General features: G+C 55.5%; 5 protein-coding genes across 5 annotated transcripts; 3 read left to right on the top strand and 2 right to left on the bottom strand.

The window, feature by feature from the left end:
- Positions 1–96: 96 nt before the first annotated feature.
- Positions 97–1,114, top strand: B0T15DRAFT_511973 (uncharacterized protein; the record flags this gene model as incomplete). The annotated part of the gene is made up of 2 exons (XM_062867951.1): positions 97–470; positions 562–1,114. The coding sequence occupies 2 exons, from the start codon at positions 97–99 to the stop codon at positions 1,112–1,114; spliced, it is 927 nt and encodes a 308-aa protein (XP_062721907.1).
- A 773-nt stretch (positions 1,115–1,887) lies between these two features.
- Positions 1,888–3,680, bottom strand: B0T15DRAFT_534446 (uncharacterized protein). Its single transcript, XM_062869439.1, has one exon. The coding sequence runs from the start codon at positions 3,495–3,497 to the stop codon at positions 2,220–2,222; it is 1,278 nt and encodes a 425-aa protein (XP_062721906.1). The 5' UTR covers positions 3,498–3,680; the 3' UTR covers positions 1,888–2,219.
- A 368-nt stretch (positions 3,681–4,048) lies between these two features.
- Positions 4,049–6,721, top strand: B0T15DRAFT_534445 (cytochrome P450). Its single transcript, XM_062869438.1, has 4 exons — positions 4,049–4,596; positions 4,655–5,036; positions 5,097–5,766; positions 5,826–6,721. Exons 1-4 carry the CDS (start codon positions 4,408–4,410, stop codon positions 6,298–6,300), a joined length of 1,716 nt encoding a protein of 571 aa, XP_062721905.1. The 5' UTR covers positions 4,049–4,407; the 3' UTR covers positions 6,301–6,721.
- Positions 6,722–6,899: 178 nt separating this feature from the next.
- B0T15DRAFT_534444 (S-adenosyl-L-methionine-dependent methyltransferase) lies at positions 6,900–8,450 on the top strand. Its single transcript, XM_062869437.1, has one exon. It carries the CDS (start codon positions 7,197–7,199, stop codon positions 8,019–8,021), a length of 825 nt encoding a protein of 274 aa, XP_062721904.1. The 5' UTR covers positions 6,900–7,196; the 3' UTR covers positions 8,022–8,450.
- A 216-nt stretch (positions 8,451–8,666) lies between these two features.
- On the bottom strand, positions 8,667–10,132 carry B0T15DRAFT_511969 (uncharacterized protein; the record flags this gene model as incomplete). Its single annotated transcript, XM_062867950.1, has 8 exons — positions 8,667–8,671; positions 8,739–8,888; positions 9,108–9,163; positions 9,238–9,258; positions 9,502–9,661; positions 9,778–9,831; positions 9,869–9,973; positions 10,033–10,132. The coding sequence occupies 8 exons, from the start codon at positions 10,130–10,132 to the stop codon at positions 8,667–8,669; spliced, it is 651 nt and encodes a 216-aa protein (XP_062721903.1).
- Positions 10,133–12,263: the final 2,131 nt, after the last annotated feature.

The following is a 12,263-nucleotide window of genomic DNA, read 5'->3' as shown; positions in this document are numbered from 1 at the left end:
CTAGACTATAAAATATGTACCAGTCTATACTCGAGAGATTTGGAATTGCCAGAGTCTTTGTTGCAGCACGTCCGCACTGGCACACCCTCGCTGACCATGGCCACAACAGTTCTTACAGAGACCCAGGGAATCAATGGGTCCGTCACCGAGAAAGACCCTCGGATGACAGATGAGTTCCAGACATACCGCGTGGGCTCCGGGCCGCAACAAGACGTCTCGGCATACATCTTCTACTCAAAGGTCTCTGCAGACGGCACCAAGCCGACAGAGAGGGATCTGCCATTCCTGAAGGGCGAGTTTACGGATGCGAGGAGAGTCGTCATCCACGATGCCCGCGGTCAGGGCAAGAATCTCGACGAGAACGGCTTCGAGTACATCACGCATCCGAAGCCGGAGGCCGACTACTCGGACCCCAACAGCGTCAGACAGGTGTACTACCCGGCCATGATGATGCAGTTGATCAAGCAGAAGTGAGAATCCAACCCCCGGGGCCCTTTTTTCCACCCTAGGGGATCCTAGAAAACGCTGACAAGGGGTTTTTTTCTTTTTTTTTACCACCAGGCTGGGCGCTTCCGAGGTGCTAATCTTCGACCACCGCGTGCGGCAGTCGTCGTTCAGCACCAAGTACGGCACCGAGTACCAGTCGTACACGGGCCCCGTGATCCGGCCGCACGTCGACTTCGCGCCGGTGCATGCGCCGGCCTTCCTGCAGCGCATCCGCCCGACGAACCATGCGCAGTACGCGGGGCGGCGCTGGCAGGTCATCAACTTCTGGCGCCCGCTGCGGCGCATCGAGCGCGACCCGCTGGCCGTGGCCGACGCGCCCACCGTGCCCGAGGCCACCGACGAGCTGGTGCATCTCGCCTACGCCGGCACGCCGCGCCAGACCGAGACCTTCCTGACGCTGGCCGGCGGCAGCGAGGGCGCCCACCAATGGTACTACTACCCGCACCAGGAGCCCGACGAGGTGCTCGCCTTCAAGATCTACGACAGCCATCCGCCGAGGGAGAATGCGCGCTGTGTGCCGCACACCAGCTTTCGCTGGCTGGACGTGCCCGAGGATACGCCGCCGAGGCACAGCATTGAGATCCGCTGCTTTATCGCGTATGATTAGAGGTAGTAGTACTGCTGGTTGGTTGATTGGCTGAGGTGGTTGGTAGGAATACTGCGCAGTAGAATACAGGTAGTCAGGGTTGAGAATGAGAAAGGCTGAGGACGTAAGGCGCTAGTGTCTCACTGCATGCATGCTATCTGTACCTAGTTACTCATAACCACATATGCGGTGGCCGAGTGTTTGGAGTGTAACAGCAGGATTCAATATTTCCGTGCTACCACACAAGCTGCAAGATGAAGCGTAAGAAGGTATTGGTTGGTTAAGGGGGTCTATCAAGAGCTGCAGCAGTTATTTGTAAGCGAGACCCAAGGCCATTCACGATCCATCAGTCACGGTCTCGACTCTCTTGTGACAATACCTTATCGAAGAACTTTGATAGGAACGTGGACGCTCCGTTCCCATTCGGCGGCAATTGCCGTACAAGATTCTGTGCTCGAAGCTGCCGGCCCCAAGTCCCGCGCTGACGTCCATTTATTTAGTCTTACATGCAGTCAGTCTTAGTCAGATGCCGCGCGGTAAGTCAACCTGATAGGCAAACCTTATAGGAGCCAAGGGAACGGAATGGGCCGGGAAATCTGCAGAGAGCTTGTTCCTCGAGGTCCGAGGTTGCAGTCGGAGTTTACAGCCTTGCGCTTCATTAATCGCCTTAAACTTAAAGTCCGGAGAGGGAGGGGGGTGAAGCATGCGGGTAGCACAGCCGAAGTTGCATCCGCAAGCCCCGGCTTACGGTCCACACCGAGGTAGGTAAACAAACCCCTGACCTCTTCCTTCCTTCCCATCACATCAGGAAGATCAGTACATCGTACCTGAGCACAAACGTGAGCATATTGGAAGCTCGCCTAATATTTCCTTAACCAAGCTACAACATGCTGCAGTCATGATCCTATCGCTCCAATGCTATTCAATGCACCATGCACATCTACCAAACTTCACTTTGCGCCCTATCCACCCACACAAGCTGCAGTCATCATTCCTATCTCTCCCAAAATACCCTGCAGCATGCACATCTACCAAACTTTTCAACATCCACAACAAACAGCAGTCATCATCCTATCTCTCCAAATATCACCCATTCAATTTGTCATGTCATGCACAGTGCCATCCCTCAAGGCAACGTCCCGCGCAGCACAGGCCCATCATAGGCCGGCAACACGATCGGCCGGACCTCCCTCAGCTGGTCCACCACCTCGCCGCCATAGCGCAGCAGCTCCCCAAAAGTCCCCGGCCGCGCATCCGCATCTTCATTGCCGGGGGCCTCCCAGAAGGTGGCCAGCGGCGGGGCCAGCATGTAGCCGTGCCCGTGGTACAGCTTGAGCAGCGTGGAGCTAGACAACAAGTACTCGACCAGCGCCTTGGCCTCGGCGTGCAGCTCCGGGTCGACACCCCCGCCAACCCCGCCCCCCACCACGTCCACAGGTTTGTTGATGTCGCGCGGGCAGGTCAGCAGCGCAAACAGGCGCGCCGTGTTGAGGCGCGTGCGCACCTCGGCCGCGAAGGCCTCTTGCATCGGGTCGAGCAGCAGCACGTGTTTGCGGACGTACTCGGGTCCGTTGAAGGCAGAGGTAGAATCGATGGTGACCTTGAGCTTCTCCCACGCCAGCAGGTTGACCCAGTAGTCGAGCAGGCGCTGCTCGGACCCGGGCTGGATGGTCATCAGCACGCGCGGGTTGATGGCGGACGGCACGCCATCGAAGACCGGGTGGCGCGAGAGCCCTTCGCTGGAAGAATTGCTGTTGGAGTGTCCCGACCATGCGGCCACCATGATGCGCTGCCAGCGCGCGAGCAGCTCCTCGCCGGCTTGCGCGGCGATGCAGAAGTTCTGCATGCTGCCCCAGCTGTTGGCGCGGTGCTGGTGCGCGAACCCGCCGATGCGGTACGCCGTCGACGCGTCGGCGATGGGCTGCCACAGGCTCTTGTCGATGTCGCCCAGCAGCATCACCCCGACGTCCAGGTAGATGCCCCCGTAGCGGTGCAGCAGCGGCAGGCGCACCAGGTCTGACATGTGCTGGCCCGAGTGGGGGCCCAGGTTGCTGCCGCCGCTGCCGTTGGCCACCACCGCCTCGGGAACGGGGAGGGTTGTGCTGTTGTCGTTGTTGTAGTCGAGGTAGTGGAACACGTTGGCCGGCGAGCCGCGGACGTTGTCGAGTACCCGGACCGTCCAGCCCGTTGGACCCAGCTTGCGCACCCAGCCAATGATGTTGCGCTGCTGCCACCCGTGCAGCTGGGAGAAGCCCTTGTCCCAGAAGGCCCAGATGTTCTTCTGGGACGTGACCTCGCGGGGCGGGCTGGTCAGCGCTGCAATGATCTCTGAGTCGGTTCGCGGGTCCTGGGCCGAGCTGGGACGCAGCCGGGTTCCTTCGGGGAGATCGTGTTGCCAAGACATGTTTCTGACGTGAGACAGGTATAGTACCTTATCTGTGGCGGGTGGATGAGGTGGATCGGAGTTTCCTAGTTGGGTAATAAGTGCTTCGGTGAGTGGTAGTAGAAAGGAAGACCTAAAGGAATGGAAGAACTGGCTTTTATGGTTCGTAAGGTGCTCTGATTTCCAGCCGTGGCAAAGAGCACAAGACGGAAGGTTGATATTCGGACACCCTGATGAAGGTCCCATCGTGTCTAGCCCGTAAACGTAGTATCCGCTTCCTTTGGGGCTGACGAGCTTACCCCTACTACGAACATGCATTTGCTCCTACACCGCGGACCTGGATACTGTCGTGAGACGCCCAGTCTCACGCAGCGCGTCTTAGCGAAGTGCTCCTTCCAAGCCACATCCAAGCATCTTCACGTGGATACGATGGAGTCTTGTGTATAGAATGGTTGGTTGTATAGCGGTCAGGCATTCAACATCTCGATAGAGGAATATCCTGAATACGCTCTTGCAGAGTCTCTGACTCAGAGACGCCGTTCGAGGTCTCCTGTACGGAAGAGCCACACCTCCTGGAATAGACTATGTGATTGGTAATACTAAGTTGTCTGTGTGTGTTGCCCACGCCCTGAGGACGCTGCCCAGTCTGTTTGATCCCACGGTCTAGCCGCTTTCGCCTGTGGAGCGAGGGAGCAAGGCGTACCTCGACAGATGGCGTAGCGAATCCAATGATGGAACAACTTGGTCTCGATAACATGCTCAGGTCCAACCCGCCCCGTCGGATGCTCCGTTTCTCAGTGTGAGAGGGACCATTCCTCGCCCCCGGGCATGACTTATATGCCGTCTTTTCTCTCCCAGGTGTTGTGCTTGATATCCTACCACATCGCCAGCCTCTCCTTTGAATTACCGGACATAATTTCAACACAACAGAATGAACACGTTTTTATTTTTTGTCACGGGCATCATTGCCTGGCGACTGTACACTACCATCGCCCACCTCGGCACCGTGCCCACGAAGGTGCCATGGGTTGGGAGCACCGGCTCTCTCCTCTCCTATCTCTACTCCCAGCTCAAGGCCATTCAAAGCACCCCGTCGACCATCAGTGATGCATACCACAAGGTGAGTCCCTTTCTCTTACAAGATGACCCACCACGCACCAGACTGAGACATGCATTAGTACAGCAAACATGGCTCGATCTGCGCCATCCCGCTGCCCTTCAGCCGGCCCGAGATTCTCATCCCGCGCTCACTCATCAAGTGGATGATATCGCAGGACGAGAGCCAACTGAGTCCCACCCCGGTCCAGTACGAGGTTGTTGCGGTGAAGTATGCCTTCGTCAACAAAGAAGTCCACGGGGACACGGCCGTCTACCAGGTTCTCCGTACCAACATGAACCGCCAGCTGCCGAAGCTGATCCCGTCCATCATGGAGGAGCTAGCCACGCGTATCGATGAGCAGTTCGGGACCAGCGGCGAGTGGCGGGAGGTGCCATCGCACGAGCTGGTGAGGAACGTCATTGCGAGAGTCTCGTCTCGTATCATCTTCGGCGAGCCGCTATGTGAGTTCCCACGATATTAACAAAAGTACCACATAGAGAAGAACTAAGACCAAATCACAGGCAACGACGTCCAACTCCTAGACAACATTGACAAGTTCTCCACCTGCATCGTCCCCAGCTCGCTCCTCCTGCGCTTATTCCCCCCCTTCCTGCACCCACTGCTCTCCTACGCAACCCACTCCGGCAACCGCATCTACAAGCACCGTGCCGCCAAGGTTTTGGCGCCCTACATCCAGAACATGATCAGCACCATGGAGGAGGAGGGGGAGGAGCACAAAAACAACAACAACAATACTACTAATAATAGCAAACCTCCTCGGAGGAACGACGTGCTCACCTGGCTAGTGGCCGACGCGCTGAAGCGGAACGAGCCCCGCGCGGGGCTGGTCGACCGGCTGATCTGCCGCGTGTTCGTCACCGTGTTCGCCTCCATGGAGACCACCACCATGACCATCAGCCACGCGCTGCTCGACCTGTGCGCCGCGCCCAACGCGCCCGACGTGTGGGCCGGTCTGGCCGAGGAAGGCCGGCGTGTAATCCCGTTGTCGTCGTCGTCATCATCATCATCTTCTTCTTCTTCCTCTTGTTTATCGGTGCCGCGGCTCGACCTGGCGAGTGTGAATGGTCTCGCCCGCGCCGACAGTGCCCTGAAGGAGACCCTGCGGCTGCGGACGAGCATCAAGGCGCTTGCTACCGAGGTTACCGCGCCCGGCGGGGTGGTGCTGGAGGGGTATGGCGTGAGATTGCCCCGGGGGGCTAGGCTGGCGGTGAGTGCGTGGGGATTCACAGGGATAAGGCCATCTATGGCGAGAATGCGGATGATTATGATGCCTTTCGGTTCTGTCAGCCACTAGTACTGCCTGAGACTGAGACTGGCAAGGTGGTGGTGGTCAGCAGCACAGCGGAAGAGGCGGGCGACGGGAAAGATGCCAGTGGGGGAGGCGCCACCGCAACCAAGACCAAGACCGAGACGACGGGTGCTTCTGCTGCGAAGATCGACCTCATGGTCTCGGCCAGCGAGAACTATCTCCCCTTTGGAATGGGACGGCATTCTTGCCCCGGTCGCTACTTTGCCGCCGCCGAGCTGAAGCTGTTCCTGGCCTACCTGGCCGTGCACTACGATCTGCAGCTGGCGGACGCTGGCCGCCCTGGCTTTGTTAGCATTGGGCATTTTCCCCTCCCGCCGCTGAACGGGAGGCTTAGGGTCAGGAGGAAGACTCCTGTTCCGCTGGCCACGGCGCGGGAGGTTACGGCTGAGGTATAGAGCCCGGTTTTGATTACCGGGTGGGCTTGGCTTAGAATCTGGATATGAGCTTCATGGCCTTAGTGAGGAGCACTCAGAACTCAGTCATGTGTCCCATTTGTTTTGCTATTACCTGTTTTGGTGTTTATGGCAACCACCATGCGAAGAGCCTTAGATCGGTCACGACAAAACATAGCTGCGAGCAGGGTGCCACTGTGCCGGATTGCAGAGTACCTACCATGTATCTCCGCGATGTTGCCATCAACTAAATTCGCAAGAGCCATTGCGACGTCTGTTTTTTCTTTCAATAAGGGCGCGGGATGAATCCATTGTCAACAAGCGCTCAAGGGTTCCTTGGCACCTCCTGAATACTAGATACTACCCGCCTAAGGCAGAGTCACTCTAGCTGCCATAGGAGGATTCTGCTGAGAGTCGATAGTCCGACCCTTCCGTCTAGAAACCGTCGATTCGATGGCTGCTGGTGAACCCCGCTTGGTCAGGATGCTGCCTTGCTGACAGGCACGGGACATATCACTCTGCAGGCTGACATAATATGCTGCATATCCTGGGCTATGCGCGCATCAGGCACACACATCAGCCTTGCTCTAGTGCTTACATCCCGCGTATCTCTGCTCCCACCGATATTTACCTACCCGGTAGGCAGTAGCTCCATCCCAGGATGCCGCGATATATGCATCTTGCCCAAAGACACCAACACTTACTATAGTCTGACAGATTCTAGAGCAGGAGCAGGAGCAAGCAGATCCTCCTCAGCGCCTTCCTCGATCTCTCTCTTCCGCTCTCTTCCCTTTCCAAGCTCAATCTAACTAAACCAACACCACCTACGTTACTTTAGTTCCCTATCACCTTCCAAAATCACTCCATACAAAATTCCCCATCAAATCCAAAAAGAAAAAATGACAACAACACCTCCCCTCGTAGAGCTCGCCGACGGCTTCACCATCCACACCCCCTCGGAGCGCGAGGCCCGCTTCATCTACAACGAAATCTACGCCGACCACTGCTACGACGTGCCCAACCTTCCCTCCTCACCCTTCATCATCGACGCCGGCGCCAACATCGGCCTGTTCACGCTCTACTACAAGCAGAAATTCCCCTCGGCCACCATCCTGGCCTTCGAGCCCGCGCCCCAAACCTACAGCACCCTGCTGCGCAACCTCCGCCTGCACGGCCTCGCCGACGACCCGCGCATCTCCACCTTCCGCTCCGGGCTCGGTGAGCGCGAGGCCGCGGCCGCCACCTTCACGTATTATCCCAACGCGCCCGGGAACTCGACCCTGTTCCCGGACCAGAAGGATGGGCTGAAGCAGCTGGTAGCGAGTAAGTTCCCCGAGCACGGGCAGCAGGTGATTGACGCGTGGCTGGGCAAGGAGGAGGTGGTGGAGGTGGAGGTTCAGCGGCTGTCGCATTTTCTCTTGGAGTTGGAATCAAGAAAGGGGAGGTCCGAGGAGGAGGAGCAGGGTGGGGGGTTGAAGGTGGAGAGTATTGATCTGCTCAAGATTGATGTCGAGGGGGCCGAGTTTGAGGTGCTGGCGGGGCTGGATGAGGAGCATTGGCCGTTGGTGAAGAACGTTGTGTTGGAGATTACCACGGTTGGGAATGAGGGCGCGGTGGAGAGGATGAGGGCTTTGCTGGAACAGAAGGGGTTTGTGGTCACCGTCGAGGCGGCGCATCCGGATTGGTCTGAGGTGATAGTCCTTGTTAAAGGTACCAGAGCTTGATAGATGTTATCCAGCAGTCGGGGTCGAATGGTACCGGGGTCAGCATGAAGAAGGCCCTGTTGCATATTTGTGCATTGCTAATATAAAGAGACCGGAATACCTGGTATGAAACCGGGCAGACTTCATCCTGGATGACCATGGAATATGGGGGCAGGGTGATTACTCCGTAAAGGAGGAACCTTGTGGCCCCTTTGGATGACACTCGACGGCTACCTCTTACAGTTTATGATGTACCCTTTGCCCCGTCGGAGCATGAGCAGAAGGAGTTCCGATGCTTACATAAGGCCATGCCGCTGCCTTTCCCTGAACCGATCTGGTCTTCGAGTCTCGAGTCACGCGTAGAGCAGATCCAAAGATAGTTTGGGCTGTCAGGCCGTTTTGGTAAGCCGTAGTTATAGGGTTAGGTAAATTTACAACTAGAGAATTATGGTTATAGCTTTTAAGTGGCTGGGAAATTCTTCTGTTTTAATCTTGGGAAGCCGCGAATCTTACAAACAGTTGAACCGACTTAAGTAGTAGGAGGACCGCCTCGACACTACCTCATTCCGGCTTGAACACCTATAGGTCGCTGCTCTGCTCTTGCCAAACGAGTCCTAACTTTCCAACCGTTGAGTTTTTCCTGACCTCTCGTTGACGATAAGGCGTCTATTCTGCCAACCGGAAGTCTTTGGTTACGGAAAATGAGCTTATTCTGCCAGTAGCGATACCCGAGCTTACTGGGAGCGTAGAGGATAGAGTTCTTGTATAGCTCGGGGAGTTTGGTAATCGACAGCCCCTTAACGAACCCCGAGAATGGAATAGCAGCGCCATATACACCGTGGTTGAGCAGCCGGATGTGCTCAGGGGCAGATTCTCCGGGCTCGAGATCTAGCAGTCGAATCATAGACAGTTCCGCGCACCATCAGACTGTTAGTCAGAGCCAACAGCCTGGCTAACCTAGCGTCCTGGACCTGACCGTGTTAAAGGGTTGATATTCATCTCCCTGTGTAGATGGACTCTTATTTTATTGTCAGTATTGCCTTAGGGCGACATCTTGGTGCCTCTACAGAGGGAGGTTATGATACCCGGGGTCTAAGATTCACTTACGGACAATATCTATTGTAAGTAAGACGGCGAGGTACATGACCTGTTCGACAAGGTCCCTGTTACCAAGACCCGTATATTGTCAGCGGCGACCACCTCTCCATCGTGTGCTTTATTGGCGAAGGGTACTTACCATCCACACTCGGTATGAAAACTAACATAGTATACGATCGCCCACCAGCCTGCGGGCAAACCGAATCCCCCCTTGGCCAGTCTCTTTGCGTCCCGATGTGCCAGCAGGTCGCATTTGCGCTTGATATTGACAGCTCATCGATCTCCCGGCTCAATTTGCGGAGCCGGGCCCGCGTGAAGTAGGTCCGGTCGGCGAAGGACGGGACGCTGGCGCGCATCTTCCACGACAGGCGGAATCTCGGCTTGGATCAAGCGCTCTACATACCTTACGATAGGGGCTGTTGAGTGGACAAGCAATGCCAGCGGCTGGATCGTGTCGTTGGGCGTGATGGATCGACCATACTCCTGCTTGCCATTGTTGGCCGGGTCCTCCTCGACCACGATGGGGAGCGGCAGGATCCTGCTCCTTGCACGAGTTGCTCCCGCTTGTGATGGTCAATGCTGTTTCTTATCCAACTTGTTCGCCACGTCCTAAACTGGTCCTTCCATTGGCGGAGCCTGCTTGGGAGCTGATTCTCGGATGGGAGTATTGGCCGCTTACGCTTCGGGCGGGATGGTAGGAACGGTAGGGTCTCAGGTACCTCCCTATCACCCTCTGCCGGAGACGAGTAGCCCGGTGACTCCGGAATTACCTCCCTCCAACCTCGTTTTCGGGGCGTTGATGGTAGGGCGATAGGGGGTCCCTGGGACACCGTAGCCCCAGACTGTAACACCTGGAGGCGAGCTTGCACGGTGGCCTATAGATGCCATTAGTCTATAGCCTCATACTAGGTAGACACTATAGAAAGTAACGCACGGTATGGATCTGCTGTTGGATGGAACAGGAGTTTCCTCTTGATCCTGAAGTCCTGGCGAACGCTGGGGCATCCTGGAACACGGCATGCGAACTGCAGCATGCTGGGGGCAAAGGAGGGACTCCGAGGGGTACCTTTATCCTCGTATAGTATGGCCAATGCGGTATTCTCAACCAACGTACGGATGTCCTTCAGAGGAGCTATATATAACGTATCTTATAAGCGAGATGAACATATAAGCGAATTGAACACTTTGACCGCGACGCGTCTTCTCTCCATACCACAACCAAAATCCTCTACACCCAACGATGTCTTCGGCTTCAAGAGAGTCTAGGGTAATCTTAGCCCTTGAAGCTATTCAAAAGAACCCAAAACTTAGTCTTCGCGCCGCAGCAAATATCTATAACGTCACAGTCAATACCATCCGAAACCGACGCGACGGCAAGCCTGCACGACGCGATACTACGCCCAACTCGCGCCGGCTCACCGATTCCGAAGAGAAGGCTCTTGTTCAGTATATAATTGAGCTATCTGAGCGAGCCTTTCCCCCGAGACTACGTGGTGTAGAAGATATGGCCAACCAACTGCTATACGTATGCGACGCGCCCCCTGTCAGTAAGCTCTGGGCGTATAACTTCGTCAAACGCCAGCCAGAGCTCCGGATATGTTATACGCGTAGATACGACTACCAGAGGGCCAAATGCGAGGATCCAAAGGTCATTGGCGAATGGTTTACCCTTGTACGGAACGTTAAGGCCAAGTACGGTATCGTAGATGACGATATCTACAACTTCGACGAGACTGGGTTTATAATGGGCATTATCTTCCCAGGCATGGTGGTAACAACCTCGGATGGCCGTGGTAAGGCGAAGCTAGCCCAGCCTGGCAACCGCAAATGGGCGACCGTAATCCAAGGCGTCAATGCCCTTGGCTGGGCTATCCCTCCGTTCATTATCTTAGCGGCGCAATACTACCTCGCCAACTGGTATACCGAGTGCAACCTCCCGGCCGACTGGCGTATTGCAACCACCGAGAATGGCTGGACTACCAATGCAGTAGGCCTTGATTGGATCAAGCACTTCGATTACCATATAGCGCCTCGGATAAAGGGCAAATACCGGTTGTTGATCCTCGATGGCCACGAAAGCCACCATTCAACCGAGTTCGAGCTCTACTGCCAGTAGAACAACATTATCACGCTCTGCATGCCTCCATATTCATCCTACCTCCTCCAGCCACTTGATGTTGGCTGCTTTGGGCCGTTAAAGCAGGTGTACGGTCGCCAGATCGAGGACTTGATACGCGTGTATATCAGCCACGTAAGCAAGCTCGAGTTCCTTTGTGCCTTTCGTATAGCCTTCTTTGCCTCTATCACCAAGAGGAATATATAGGGCGGTTTTATAGGGGCTGGCCTTGTACTGTACGATCTAGAGAGGGTACTTTCGAAGCTAGATATCAAGCTTCGTATACTAATACCCCCAACCTTACGGCCAGGCACTATACAATCTTGGGTCTTCCAGACACTATACAACCCCTAAGAAGCCAACTCACAGTTAACGCTCATCAAGACTCGCATTGCCAACCATCAAAATAGCTCCCCGACTTCGATGTTGGCTGCTGTGGACCAGCTTACCAAGGGTACGATGGCTATAATGCACCAGGTGGCCCTCCTTCAGGCAGAGAATGCTTCGCTCCGCAAGGCCAACGAGGCGCTAAGCAAGCGCCGAAGAGCCAAAAGAACGCGTGTATAGCTTGGAGGATCACTTGCAGTAGAAGATGCAAAGGATCTACTAGACCAAAAGGCTGTGGTTGGGGAGGTGGCACAAGAAATGCAGCCGGATGGTAGTGGTGCAGGGGGGGCTCGTACGAAGGTTCGGTGCTGTGGTGTGTGCGGCAAGCCTGGTCATAATGCCCGCACTTGTCAGGAGGTTGCAGAAGCATCTGATTCAGCCGTTTCTGATGTAATTATAGTAGGTTCATAATGTTGTTGTGTTGTAATTGTAGTTGACTGTTATAGTATGGTGGGAAGTGTTCAATTCGCTTATATGTTCATCTCGCTTATAAGATACGTTACTGTTAGATAAAGAATGTTATAGAGTTATATGTACGATCAGATCAATATCGAGAACTGATGTGATATCCTAACTTACTGTATGGCCGCTACGCTCGCCGTCGTCGCTGTCATCGTCGCCGTTGCCGTTGCCGTGGTCGTGGTGACGGGCAACTCCCCTGG

This window comes from Chaetomium strumarium, assembly GCF_033439665.1.
Source record: "Chaetomium strumarium strain CBS 333.67 chromosome Unknown B0T15scaffold_4, whole genome shotgun sequence".
Taxonomy (NCBI): Eukaryota; Fungi; Ascomycota; class Sordariomycetes; order Sordariales; family Chaetomiaceae; genus Chaetomium; species Chaetomium strumarium.
This window is presented reverse-complemented; position numbering and strand designations above follow the sequence as displayed.